At 42.4% G+C, this 14,703-nt stretch overlaps 1 protein-coding gene across 2 annotated transcripts in view; it reads left to right on the forward strand.

The window, feature by feature from the left end:
- Positions 1-9,248, forward strand: part of LOC118777935 (homeobox protein Meis1) — a 64,691-nt gene extending 55,443 nt beyond the window's left edge. The window contains exons 10-13 of one of the 2 annotated variants that reach the window (XM_036529210.1): positions 2,812-2,870; positions 3,872-3,961; positions 4,469-4,565; positions 7,865-7,943. In XM_036529210.1, the coding sequence (XP_036385103.1) occupies positions 2,812-2,870; positions 3,872-3,961; positions 4,469-4,527 (208 nt within the window). In that variant the 3' untranslated portion in view covers positions 4,528-4,565; positions 7,865-7,943. Of the gene's footprint in view, positions 1-2,811; positions 2,871-3,871; positions 3,962-4,468; positions 4,566-7,864 lie in introns of both variants that reach the window. The other variant, XM_036529201.1, reaches the window with a different exon arrangement.
- Positions 9,249-14,703: the final 5,455 nt, after the last annotated feature.

The raw sequence follows: 14,703 nt of genomic DNA on the forward strand, positions 1-14,703 counted from the left end.
GGAAACTGCATCGTCTACAGCAACAGTTGCCTGCGCAAGCCTTCTTGGAAAGGTGCAAAACTAGCACTGTGTGTTCTTGGATGTGTGTATGAAGTGTGTGAAATGTGCATGTTTCATGATGAATTGCAAGTGTGCTGTGTGTGGAGGCGTACATATTTGGCAAACGCTATGTGAAGCATCCGTGTTGAGGAGATGGTGGGGGGGTGAGGGACTCATATGCATTTAGATGGACACGCCGAAAGTAACCTTTTGTATCCCCAATCTAGATCGTTCCAGCGATTTTTATTAAACGATTCCCTAATTTGCCATCCGACAAAGGCAGCTGATGGAAAACCAGATTTCTTGGTTTTAATTGCCCATTTCACGTGCTGTTTGTGGTACAACTGTGTGTGTGTAATGAGAATGGGCATTTGTGGCCCCCTTGGCAGACACGCTGCTGTAGTCATTTCCATACTTTAAAAGGAAGCGCTTTCGTAACTTGTACATGTGGTGGTCGCCAGCTAAATTGCTCTTCATAGCTCGCTGATGAAAGTTGGGAAAGGTGTAAATCGTTGCATCGTTTGTGCCAGCTCTGACTTATTTGCTGGTCCTAACCGAGTTATTTTTGAGCCCCGTGTTTTTTTGCTGTTCTTGCTTAGAAGGGCTGTACAAGTACTATATATGTTTTTTTTTTCCACTATTGGTGTTTCTTTCTCAAAAATATCCCTCCATTGTTAAAGGCTTGGGGAATAGCCGGGCTCATTGTGATGTGATGGGAAGTAGAAAGCGGGCAGGCCATAAACGTGGTCCTATAGTGTGGGGAGGTCGCAGAGAGGTGAACTTTTACTCCTAATGGAGGATGCAGCTTTAGCTCACCGCATGGGCCTCTGTTCCCTTTGACCGCCTTCTTAACCGATGGTAGCGGGGTGTATGTGAGCGCCTGGCTCACTGAAAAGAGCATGACCATTCTTTCTTTCTCTTCACACTGACGCCTCCCCTGCCTACCCCCCACCCCCCCCCCCCCCCAACCACCCACCACCCCCCCTTGTTCTCTGTAGCATTGTGTTGCACTTGCCCTTTGTTAAGGAGTTGCCGCATCTGGCCTTAGATATGCTGGCAACTGTTAGAGGAGCTTCGCAATTCCGTTTTGTTGGGGGTGAGGCAGGTTTTCATGATTAAAATTAAAAAAGGAAGAAAAGGTCCAAAATGGGAGAGGTCAAGAGCGAGACAACACTGACCCTCCCGTGACCTCAGCCTTAGATCGAGTCAAGAAACAGAAAAAAAAAAAAAAAAAAAAAAAGCAATAAAAAGATTTCCTTGCCCAAGACTCCCCCCTGCAGTATGAGCAAGCGGTGATAAAACTCCAGACGTTCCCTCATTTGCCATGTCAGGACGTATATTTCCTGTTTTTTTTTTCTCTGCTTTTTTAAGCGTACGGATATTGATGTAGAAACTTCGAAAGAATGACTGGAGGATTCCAGGCAATGGAAGTGCTCTGCCGTACAGAAGACAAAGGAAAAGATACTATTCTAATTAGGAAAGCCAGCAGACGCCTGCATGAGCATCTCTTTGTTGTCCGTTCCATTTTTCTTCCTTTTCCTCTCCTTCCTCTGTGCCACCCCTCCAACTGCAGCCTGACCCCCCCCCCCCCCCCCCCACCACCCCCAACACACACACACAGACTTGCTTTTTTCAGCCTGAAAAGAGTACTGCGGCTATTGTTTCCTTAAAAGTCTACTAATTCCCCCTTCAAAAGATGAAATGGAAATATCCAACCGTGGTAAAAGCAGGGGGACATAAATCAAGTGGGAACCACTGAGCTTGCACTCCCAGAGGTCAGTAGGGGTCGCGGGGTCGTTTCAGAAGGTTTTAGGCTGAGCAAGACCAGAGTGGCCTTCTGGTGGGAGTGCGGGGGTCAAGGGTCAGAAGCTATGCGCGCCGACAACGAGGATTTCACGAGCGCATATATATGCAGACATGCATGCACGCATGCATGCCAGCCCCACTCTGTCCCACAGCCGCATTTCTTTTCCCCTCTGTGCTTTGTTAGACAAACAAGTAAACACCCCGGCTCGCTCTGGAACTCGCTTTGGCGCAGCCTGATGCTCACACGCCCAGTTTCCCGCAAATCCGTCCTCCTCTCGGTGTGCGTTGCATTTCATTAAAGTCAAAATGAAAAAAAAAAAAAAACAGAAAAACACAGAAACCAGCTCCTTGGCGAGGTGCTCCGCCTTCCATAGAAAACGATGGGCGTTCCAAATGCGTAGGGCGACTCGGCTTTTTCCAGATTCTCCGCGGACTCTCGTGTTGTCGTTTCTCCGCAGCGGCGAATATCAGCGCCGTGCAAGTTTACACAGGCCCTCTCCTCTGTGAGTTCAGCATACATGTTTCAGGTGTTTGTTATGGTTATGATTTCAGTTGTGACAGTCCCGGCCTAGTCTTGTAGAAAAAAAAAAGAAGCCAAGCTTTAAAAGAAAGCTGAGGCCTGCGTTGTTGTTTTGGGCAAGCGCTGGAGAGGCGCCTGGACAGTGTAAGGAAGCTGGTGCTGACAGCAGGTTTCTGCTGCTCGACGGGGAGCACATACAGCTGAAATGTGAACTTTTTCTCAGCGCTTTCTTTTTTTTAAGCAGTTTGCGTTCGTTCGTTATTATTTTTCAAATAAGAATAACGCGGTAGCTTCAATGTTGGGTTCGCTGTCGGGTTCACTGTTGATGCATCATTCTTTTTTTTTTTTTTATTTGTCTCTTCTGAGTTCGTTTTCTGAGGTAAAATAATACAGCAGTTTCTCTGACCTTACTGATGGTACATTCCTCTCCCTTTTTTCTCTTCCAGGTTCATCAACGCAAGACGGAGAATAGTACAGCCCATGATAGACCAGTCCAATCGAGCAGGCAAGTCCACTGTAGTTACTGTATTCAAGGCCCGCAAGCGTAAGCCCTCCTCAAGCCATGCACCGGGAGGTCCTCTGGCTGGTAAATGGACTGTCAAATATGGATGCTGGGAGTGAATGACCACTAAAAAATAAATCTTCAGATTAACCGAAACACTAACGACTTTGACTTGGAGTTCTAGAGATCAGTACGGTTTAATCATAGACTTATTTACTTATTTATTTTTTTAAAAAAGCAAGAGCAGTTGAAACTGTAACTCTGTGGAATATTTCTGCTGTTCCGCTGATGTTTCCTTTGTTTTGTCTAAAACCAAATTGAACCAAAACAAGCCAAACCCCGAAACGAAAACCGAAACAAAAGAAGAACGATGCTAACTGTAGCTGTGCAAATATTGCGCTTTCCAGCTTCCCCCTGCTCTCTGCTGCAGTGAACGGCTCCTGGTGCATGGCTTGTCCTGGACTGTTGTAAACTTTATTACCTGCGATTCGGACCAGGGGTCAGGGTTGCATTAGGGACTCGGTTAAGTTCAAAGGCATTCACGGAGGTTAAAACCGTCGTGGCTTGAATAAGCCAAAACAGCTTATATCTGGAGGAGGTTGTTGTTGCTTATTTTTTATGGGATAGAAAAGAGAAAATGAGAAAGCAGTCCCTGGTCTGTGAGTGATGGTGAGGGATTGTGCTTCCTCCTCTTAGTTTTGTGGGTTTCTTTTAACCCTTTTGTTTGCAGTATTCTCCATAAAGAAGACTTTAAAATAATATTTGGCATAACCACAGGCTATTTTTTCATCTGAACTTTGAGTGCCCATGTTATATTACTTAGGCTTCCTGCTTCTGGTTAACTGATAACTTCATAAGTCAAGAGTTAGAAGGAGAAGGGAAGATAAATTTCATTGGGAAAGAAGCATCAGACCTTGAGAACAAAACTGATGGGCTTGCTCCAACAACTGATACTTAATTAAAAGACTAATTAGCTACTGTTCCGTGCCCACGCCTCTTTCCAGTAAGTCAAGGAGGGCCGTACACTCCAGATGGTCAGCCGATGGGAGGGTTTGTCATGGACGGCCAGCAACACATGGGAATCAGACCACCTGGTAAGACCGTGTCTTATCTTTCCCTTCCACAACTTCCCCCCTTAACCCCTCCCCCAACACCATCACCGACCGCACCACGACTACCTCCCAGCCGTAGCTGGCCAGGGAATCTCGGTCCCCCCGCACAGGTGCGGTTCCCCACATCTCATCCCTCTCTCAGCTCCCATTTCTCTCATGGTGCTGCTCAAAATCTCCCACCTCCTGTGGCTTTCTCCTGCTTTCTGTATGTCTTTACTGTTCTCGGTACCTCTGATGTTCCCGGTCAATGCTGACGTAGTCTCTCCACCCCAAATCTGCGACTCCCTTGCCAAGAGGCTAGAGGTTATTACTCAACACTAACTGTGTTTTTCCCTCATCTGGTTCTGGGTCTTTTTTATGTTTTCTCTTTGTTTTGAAACGCCTTCTTCCTCTGCCATCCCTCTTTCAAATGCGGGTCTGTGTTCTCTCTCTGTATCTTTCTCTGTTTCCCGGCCTCTGCTCATTCTGGCATTCTCTCTCTCCCTCTAGGGCCTATGAGTGGAATGGGCATGAATATGGGCATGGAGGGGCAGTGGCACTACATGTAACCTTCTTCTAGTTAACCAATCGCAAAGCAAAGGGGGAAGTAAGTACAAACTAGGGCGGCACATTCATTTATTTCCCGTGTCAATCTTATCAGAGGGGTGCATATTTCATGTCTCTTGTGATGGTGTTTTTGGTATTGTCACGCTGCTTTCTGGGCTTGGGTTTTTTTTTTTTGTCATTGTTTTGACTGTTTTTCCTGCCTGTGGCTTCCCACTTTTCACTCTGCCATTTTGTGTAAATGTATACGTAGATGTATTCTGTTATGATCCCCTGCCTCTCTCCCAGATGATGAAACCCTTTTTCCCTGGCAATCCTCCAGCGCTTTGAAGTCACAGAGGCGTTTCACTGTGCGTGTGGCTGCCTCTGTGTTTCACTCCTGCACATTTACTGACCACATGACTAAACAAGACAGTCATATCTTGAGTGGGGGCGGGGGGCGTTGGGCAGAGCGAGAGAGAGAGAGAGAGAGAGCAAGGAGGGAGTGCAGTTGGAGGAAAAGGGGAATGGGGGGGCTGGAGGTTGGGGTGTTGGGACGAGGGGGATCGGTGGGATGTTACCATAGCAACAGACTGATTGGCAAAATGTAAGCAGTCTGCAGCAATGCAAGGAGAGGAAAGAGCGTGTCCCCAAAGTGTCATAAATCTGTCTTACTGCAGGTGACGCATGAGTCACATTAAAACAGTAACCTGCAAAGCTGGCGACACAAAAGCCAATAGGCAGTTTGTGCGCAGCATAAACAGCTGCCTACATTTTACACTCATCCGACGTTAGACAACACATGCGAAACCGGCACTATCGATCTTGAGTTTACTCCCCCGTCTTTGTCTGTCTATCATAATCGGATTACATATGGCAAATGAAATGAAAAACACACGCACACACACACACATACACACACAAGCATACATGCACACACACAACACGGAGGTGTGCACAGTAGGGTTTGTAGCTTAGCCCGGGCTAATTGACTCTATCCAAATTAAATATGCCATCACCGGCAGTGTGACGAATGGATTTGACTTATTCAGTATATAAAAATAGAGATCATTAATGCTGTCTTCAGCAGAACGCTTGTCGAGGCTCCACAAGCACATCCCGGATCTCTCTGCCGTCCCCGTCCAAATTCTACAATAAGCAGTTCTCAGGCACCTTTTCCCTTTTTTCCTTCCTCCGTATTTCGAACCATATTACCATTTCTAAAGCCATCGATGTGTTTGGTATAAATATGCGCATGTGTGTATGTAAACACCGAGAACGATCTCCCTCCTGTCGAAATGCCTTCGTTCCAGTAGCAGCTTTGTTTCTTGAAACAGTCTCAATTTGCTTGCCGAATTCTTTAATTGGGCCGTGTGAAGAATCTGAGATGAGATAGGTGGTGGGGGGTGGGGGGTGGGCAACAAGGAAAGAGCGGGAGACGGTAGAAGAAATACAGCGCTTTGGTCGAGAATGCCCGATCTTTATGGCTTCATCACTGAAATTTCCAAGCTTGGCCAATTTAAATATTGTTCCTGTACTTTCTAGGTCAATTAAATGTAAGTGATGTGCAATATTCTTCATGACCAATTAAATTAATAGGTTATTACAAAAAAAACGTTCTCATCTTATTTGATTAAGGGGCTGGGAGGGTACTTTATATTTTATAACCAATTTTCATTAGTTGGGGAATTTTCCTTAAGGCAAGATTAAGCAGCTATTTGCAGGGGGGCCCCGAGACCTGAAATGAAGGTGTTCCTAGCACTCACACTGCAACATTACTTAAAACCGAAGCCAATTAAGCCTACTTAGAAGGAGCGTTATGCTTTCTACCCTTGACGATTATGGAGCTTATATGTCTCAGAAACAATACACCTGTCAGTTCCGATAAACCACAGCAACCCATGCAGAAGACTGAGGCCCTTTGATAGCAGGGGAAATTACTGTTTTATGGCCATTTGGCCCCATTCTTTTCTTTCTTCTCCTTCCACAAAATTAGCCAAGGGTGGACGAAATTGCAATTTTATTTCCCAGACAATGGTGATCACAGTGAAAGAATTAATTATGAGCATATAGAATTCTTTCCCCCCCGTTTCCCAAATGCTCTCGGTATGCTTTAGTGAACTCCCACAGTAACCCTGCGCCGCCTTCCACCACTGGAGACCTTTGTTTGAGAAATCATTCCTCCAATTATTAAGCAGAAGTTTGTTAACCTTTTGCAGGGTCAAGATATCCCTTTGTGGGGCCTGAACTTTTAAGTACCACAAAAAAGGGAGGGCTTTGGGGTATTTGGCCCCTATATTCTTGGCACAGATATCTCCTGTTGATTGAGTCCCCTGGTATCCCTGGAACAGGATGGGTCAGGAACTCTGCTTATTGATTCTAGCAAAAAGCCTCTTGGGTCTGTTAAGGAACACAAATTGACACGGGAGAAACGCCTTTGATTTGAGTTTATTTATCGCCGTTCTGCTTGAATTCCCACAGCTCTCTCACAAAAGCTCTGTATCCAATGAGTGATCTGGAAACACTGTGATTTATTAATTTTTTTCCTGAAGAAAAACATTCATGGAAGTGATTGTGTGTTTTGTTGATGTATTTTAACAAGAAATGACACATTCGTTTAACTCTGCCAGGTGAACACATAATGTTAATGTAACCGTGTACCCCTGTGAGGCGGACATGTTACAGGGAAAGTTTGAAGTGAGGGTTGATTATTCTGAAGGTCCCATTGAGCCTTGTTGTTGTGCCCAGGTCAGACGTCCTTCTAATCCATTATGTTCATTGTACACTTGGGGGAAGAAGTGTGAGCTCTCAGGTGACGGCTTTTGGATATGCTCTTTAATTTAACACAATGGCCTTGTTTCCAAGCGGTTCTCAAGAGCCTCTCGTCCTGAGTATCATGTTAAAAGACAAAAACAACAGGAATGTATTGATATAAATACCCAGTTTTTCATTTGTACTTTCTGCCTATTTGTTACCAACATGAATGCCTATCCGGTCCCAGACTCACTCATTATGTTTGGAAAAAAAATGATTATGGACCGGTTTGTCTCTTTAGGACAGTGTCATAGATTCTATGTCCATGGATTTGCTTTTGTTAGTGAAAAATATTTATGTAAAAACCTTAAGTGCAAGGTTGGTTCAACAAGTGTGAAAAACACTATGAAAAAGCACCGCTGTAGTGCTGATGGTTTGGTGTTGTGTAATAGAGCGCTGTTATTGCAGCGGTGTTAACGTTTTATCTGCAATGTGCCATAACTAGCGATGATGCCTTGCACGCTGCCCTAATGTGGTGCCATACTTCGGGGTTGTTGTTTGCGGAACGCCTCGCTGATCGCTGGCCTCTCTCTTTCGTCTTCTCCACAGGACTGCTAGGCATGCCAGGGGATTATGTGTCTCACTGTGGCCCGATGGGCATGGGGCAGTCGAGCTTCACCCCCCCCCAGATGCCCCCCCACTCTGCCCAGCTGCGACACGGGCCTCCCATGCGTTCCTACATTCCTGGACACCCCCATCACCCAGCGATGTTAATGCATGGAGGACCCCCTCACCCTGCTATGCCCATGTCCGCATCCAGCCCCCCAATGTTCAACCCAGGAGACCCCACCATGGGGGGACAGGTCATGGACATCCATGCTCTGTAGCTTAATGGATTTTCTCAGACGTACGAATCAAATCACCAACGACAAAACAAAACAAAAAAAAAAAAAAACGACATTTTTGGTTTCCTCTTTTGGCGACAGTGGCGTCTTTCATGTTTTGACCTCGCACGGAAGCTGAAGATCTCCAGTCTGGCCATCAGATATTGACCAAGGGGAAACCAATGTCTGTATTTCCAGGGACCCTTTTTTCACAGGAAGTGCTCTGGAAAATGAAAAGAACAGATAACAAGAAATTGAAATTATAAATATATCAACTCCTGGGAAGGGGGGGGGGTGGGAGGACGATATGCTGTATACTGTTGTAAAAATACCTTGGACTCTCACGAGAACTGAGAAATTATTATTGTAAATGCTCTTGTATGGTTCTGCATATTATGTTGTTTCTTATAGATTTTTTTAAAGAAGGATGTGAACTTTTTTTCTCTTTCTTTCCACACTATGTGTGTGTCATTTCCATAGGTTTTGATCTCCCTGAAATCTCCTCACAACTGAAAAGTAAATAACTGAATGAATCGATCGTTTGATCAATTGGTCAGTCGGTAAGCCTAGCTTTCCCTCCACGGGACAACAGAGAGGGCTTCTTTGTGGTTTATGAGAGCACCGAAATAACTCTGTCAGGCGGAAAACCCCGGGCCTGACCCAAGATTCTGAGTCCCACGTTCCCTTGTTCCTCTGGCCCGAGGCTTGCATTTGCATGTCTAATTAATTTACTTACCACGTTTGAACTGACCTGATCCTATGTGATGGAGGCGGTTGGGAAAGGCAGTAGACACACTGATTTGATCAGCTGTCAGAGAGTGTCACAATAAGGAAAGCAGGAGGAGAGGTAGCAACCAAAAGGTGTACGAACGTCCGGTTGTCAGGTCAGCACGTTCACCTCGCCCCCATCCGCTGCAGCAACAAAGTGCCCACAGGGCGGGGGAGCAGGGAGGAGGCTGAGGTTACTCCCAAAAGCAACCAAGTGAACACAACTTTTTTTTGATCTAAGCAGGACATCAGTTAACATACATTTCTTTTCCATGGTTTCATCTTGGAGAGTTTATGTATACGTTGTAAATAAATAAAAAAAAAATTGTGGGAAAGAAACGGACAGGAAAAAGAATGGTCTGTAGTGTTGCTTTTTTAACGTCCAATATCAGTCTGGTTTGAGTTTCTTTGCTTGGAAAAGTCTCTATATGGGATCAACTCGAGACTTTGTTGTGGTTGAATAAATACTTGTGGATTTTTTTCTTTCCAGTGTGCAAATTATGAATTAATTTCAATTTTCATTTCTAACATTACAGTCTGTGTATAGATGTGGCAGCATTGGCATGTTTTGGTATAATGAAATCCAGATCCAGTTGTATCATACATACAGTATTTACAAAAATACATAGTGATATACACTTTTATAGCTCACAAAGGGAATGCATGCAGTTATTCACTTTATTTTATATTTGGATGTGGTTATGAAATAGTAAAGGATTGAATATTATTTGTTTTACAAGTACTAAACTTTCCAAATTGTGCCGTATCAGTACATCAGACAGTGTTCTGAAAGTAGTGCTATACTTCGGGGGAAGACCAAAAAAAAAAAAAAAAAAAAGCAGTGTTATCCCTGCTGGGCCTCCCTAACTAGCAGGAATAGAGGGCGAGAGGGAAGGATTGTAGTTCAAACGTCCTGACCGACTGCACACGCCCCTGCACCACTACAGTGAGAGATTTAACAAAGTTGCTCTACAACACAACTTGCCTTTGATTAAAATGTGCACATCTCCTACAAACTCAATATGTCTAGCATTAGCATTGCACCACTTTTAATAGAATTCAAATTATCATATGCAGTCTACACAGGGCAGTAGAGCAAAGCTGAGTCCTTTTAAAGGTCCTGTTTTCAAAGAAATTGTATAACGCACACATTCCCACAAATCATGTGCGAACGGCAGTGACTTCATTTCAGTGCACTTTTGCCCAACAGTCAAACATCCGCAGCTCCATCTCACATTCTGAGGCATCTTCAGAACTACTTTTTGTTCTCTCTCTGCTCTGGTCTAATGTGCAACAAATGTGTGGTAGGCTTATATGATGCTGGAATGTTCTTCAGGGGAGGACGGGAGGCATAACAGTGGGAGGGGGTGCAGTCCGGATACAAATAGGGAATTATCCCTCGTTTAGCATTAAAATTCATTTAAATAAAATTGCCACAAACACTTAAATGGGAAGATTAGTTCCCCCTCACGCCTTATTGCACTCAGTCAATGGCCCCTGTTAAGAAGGGTTTAAATTCTGTATTCTCAATCCGCCCGCAGTTCCCTAGATACACCAAATTTCACAGCCCAAGGCATAAAAAATCCACAGGCAACAAAAGGATAGTTTTCTTTAAATTGATTCATTTTCATTTGATGAAAAAAAAAAAATCCTCAAACTCTGAATCCTATCTTTCATTTAAGCGGCATATTTTTTTAAAGGGACAATTGCTGGGTAAACAAAAACAACATCTAAATCAGCGTGCCTTTCACACCTTTCACGTTCCTGAAGCCCGTCGTTTTCTGCAACGATTTGGATTTCCTTTTACTGTCCGGTCCTAACTGAATGCTTTTACACATAAGAACTAGGATCTTTAAAGTCTAGGCGACGTTTTAATTACGCCGTTCCTCTTCTCGGTTCAGGGCTGGGAGCCTTGGATTCCAGAGCCTCGTGCTGCGCGGAGCTCTGGAGACAGGCGCAGAAAAATCGCATGTTTGACTGCCATCTTTAGGGGATGTGGGAAACTGCCCGTAACGGGCCATTTTATTTGTTATGTGTTTCAAAACAACATTAAGGAATATCCGCCTTCTGTATATACACTTTAAATAACAACTCTGATAAAATGAAAAGGTTACTGTGATTTACAGTGGATTGCGAGGCAATTTTTACCATGTAAATACGAGTCAGGGTAAAAACACAGTAAGTTCCAAATGGAGTATACAGTTATTTCATAGTACAACTTTTACTGATATCTTAAATACGATTTACCACTACAGTATAGTGTGAACTATATAATATAATATAATATAATATAATATAATATAACATAGGCCATTGTGAATTTGGTGAGTGAAACAAAACATCCACACTAAATATGAAGTGGAAGATGTAGCTGACAGCTTGTTTGTGCGAATGTGGTTACAGTTCTCTTCAGCTCTCAAGAGAGCCACTCTTCATTGGTGCAAACAATTTGCACACACCCCAACCACTTTTTATTAATGGAACTGCTGTTATCTACGCCAGCTAATGACTTCATATCCGCCAGCAAATGTCCTTTTTTTCGCTGACTTACACTATATAGACTAACGTCTCTGAATAGCTGAATAACTAATCAAAGAATTAAACAATAAAATTGGGAAACTGAATTCTTTGATTTTAACACCATTGTGCTACAAATGTAGTAGCAAAGTTAAACATATTGCAAAAGATACAGCCTCACTATTCTGAACAATAAACTCTCGCGGGTGCCCAGAGTCTTTTAATATATACCTTGAATGTGTGATATTTTCTTGGCAACAATGGAGAGCGATATTTATGGAAACAGTGTTTTCAAAAAGATGTTGGCGTTGTAATTTTACTGCTTCGTCGAGATTTCGAAATATAAAAGGAAAAAAAACGAACCAATCGGCTGGGAAGTATGCCATGAAAAATGTGTGAAAACATAAAAAAAAACTGCTGTATTGTTTTCTGTATATAGCACGACAAGACACCTATGGAATCCAGCATTTCCGAATGTTCCAAAATGCTCCAACTCATTATATTATGCAAATGAAACTTATATAATGCACCACAATGCATTGGTAGTTTTTGAAATAATATACTTCATTTTACGTTATTTCTCGTAATATCCCCAAGGTGTGAAAGAAAGTATGCTGTGTTTGCAACGCTAACGAATGAGAATTATAATTATATTCTTAGGTAATTAAACAACAGCACAAGTAAAGGGCAAGCACACACCTATCCGCGATGTAAGGTGTGTTTATTTAATTAGATATGACGTACTTTAATGCGGAAAGTAATATATTTATGGCTTTATGTAAAAACCATGACCTGTCAAAGTAATGAATAGAAGACTTTGTACTGTAAGTATAGTGGCACTCTGAACATGACTTATTTCCTCCCACAACAACATGACCGGGCTGGACTTCTGCATGTTTGCTGTCATTTCCCCCTCTAATATATACATTTTGTGGTTAGGACTGCACAATAACACAAAGAGCAGTCTGCCATGCTTTTTTTTTCTTTCTAAATCATAAAATGCATGCTCGTCTACGGTAAACCCAAGTTCTCATGCAGTGGTAATGCTATTGTAAAGCACTCAAATTCTCAGTCTGTTTTTGTCATCATGCACATTAATTTTGTACATTCACACAGTATCATGGTATCGTAGTTTTTGTGTGTGCGTGTGTGTGTGGAGGGGGATGGATGTGTGTGTGTGAAGGAAATACAGTCTCTCAGAGGGCTGATGAATTTCATGAATAAATCTGCACTTGGTTTTTGCAGTAGCTCTCTCCCAGGTAACCATGGTGGAAAGTACTGTTCCATTCTTACATTCTTCATCGAAAGCAAATGTGTTACTAGATCCTTTAGAATGAGGACCCATGCCATTCGTGTGTTAAAATGCACGCGTTGACAATTATTTATACACATGTGTATATATATATATATTTTGAGGCCAGGTGTCTGGTACAAATACCACCAAATGTCCTATTCACATCTTATTTCTACAATCTGTGAAACACCTGTGCACCCGAGTACTAGATCCGACTAGAGTTGTTCAATAACAAGCAGTCTGATTAATGCACATTTTCCTGTAGTTCTCCCCTGGACCATCAGGCCTGGAACTGTGAAAATCAGGGATCAGCCGGTGTGTGCAGGGTTAACCCTGTCCTGAGATTATAGATTAGTTGGGATGAAGGATGTATACATATATATACATCACACTCACTATAATTTTTTAAAATGTATCCAGTTAGAGGATAGATAAATCTTACCATTATGTTTTAATACCTTTTTGTACTATATACCAGAGAGAACCAGAAAGGTTTTGCAAAAATGAGGAAGTGGAATAATTGAAACTGAATAATTCAATCATACTGCTTTTTTGGAAGGGCTGGTTAAGAGAAGAACTGAATCTCATTTCCCCTGGCAAGTGCCACCCCTTCATTAAAGGGCATAATAATGTGGTGTATTAATATGAGGGAGTGAGCAACAGCTGAGCATTGGGTGTAGCTAAACTATACCTGTATTCTACAAAAGCAAAGAAAAATGTATTTTACACATAAAGGAGTGCATGTAACTAGGCAACCACCGCATAATAAAGATATTGTTTGCTGTGCCTATTGCTGTAATCTGTTAGGTGGCCAGCCTTTAACCAGTGTCACTTTCAGTACAGACTGCACAGCACAACATATGAGTAACATAATACAAGGATTTTATTTAAACACACCATAATACTGTCATGAGCACAACAGCATAACCTTTGTGGTTAATTGGTTATTACTGGTTTTATAGATAAAATAAATTTCTTGTCTGTCTGACAAGCATACTACTACTACTACTACTACTACTACTACTACTACTACTACTAATAATAATAATAATAATAACAATAATAATAATAATAATAATAATAATAATAATAATAATAATAATAATAATAAAGTCAAAGATATAGTGGTTAAGGAATGTAACTTAAGCTACTATTGCAAGACTGCAGATTCAAATTGTGAGCGAGCAACTGCTGTTAAACCCTTGAGAAAGGTTCTTAACCTAATTTACTTATGTAAATATGCATATGTATAAATTAACAATATGTAAAATGCTATGCATGCTGCTCTGCACAAGGGTGTTTTCTAAGCATGTAAACAACAATACAAAAAGACAATGAACAACGGTCAATACAGTGATATTGAGCAAATATTTCAATGGAAACAGTAAACAATTTATTCCTAATCATTCCCATTAAAGGATTTCCCTGTTAAATAGATGCAAATTTTTAAAGTGTGATCACCCCCTATTCTGAAATCAATCAGTGGTCTCTCCAAGATGTTACTTCAGTTGGAAATCTGAGTTATGACTCGACATGTGATGTGACATTAGTCAGCCACTGAGTTAAACTGGTAGTAAAACAGAGGGAGAGAGGGAAAAATTCTGGAGTAAGAGAGGAGGTGGAAAGAAGGGGCACCACTGTTGCTTTATGGCCATTTTGGATGTCATATGTTTCCTTGGTGACCATGCTCAGCCTAAAAAGCCCCTGGGCCTGAGGATTGTTAGAGAAAACTATGCTATTTTCTGCAGCATCATTTATCACTGTCACCACATAATGATTCTTCTAGCAGCTCCTTATTGATGTTTGCAATTGCATTATCTCATGGGAGTGTGTGTGTGTGTGTGTGTGTGTTGGGGGGGGGGGGGGTGTTGATCAATGAAACTGAACCATGGATTCTGTAGCCAGTAGATGCCAAAGAGCTGTTTGTCCGTACAGCAAGCTCATCATCTTCATTAAAACCTTCAAAGAAGATTTGATCTGGTCCC

The sequence above is a fragment of the Megalops cyprinoides genome, chromosome 1 (genome assembly GCF_013368585.1).
Source record: "Megalops cyprinoides isolate fMegCyp1 chromosome 1, fMegCyp1.pri, whole genome shotgun sequence".
Taxonomy (NCBI): domain Eukaryota; kingdom Metazoa; phylum Chordata; class Actinopteri; order Elopiformes; family Megalopidae; genus Megalops; species Megalops cyprinoides.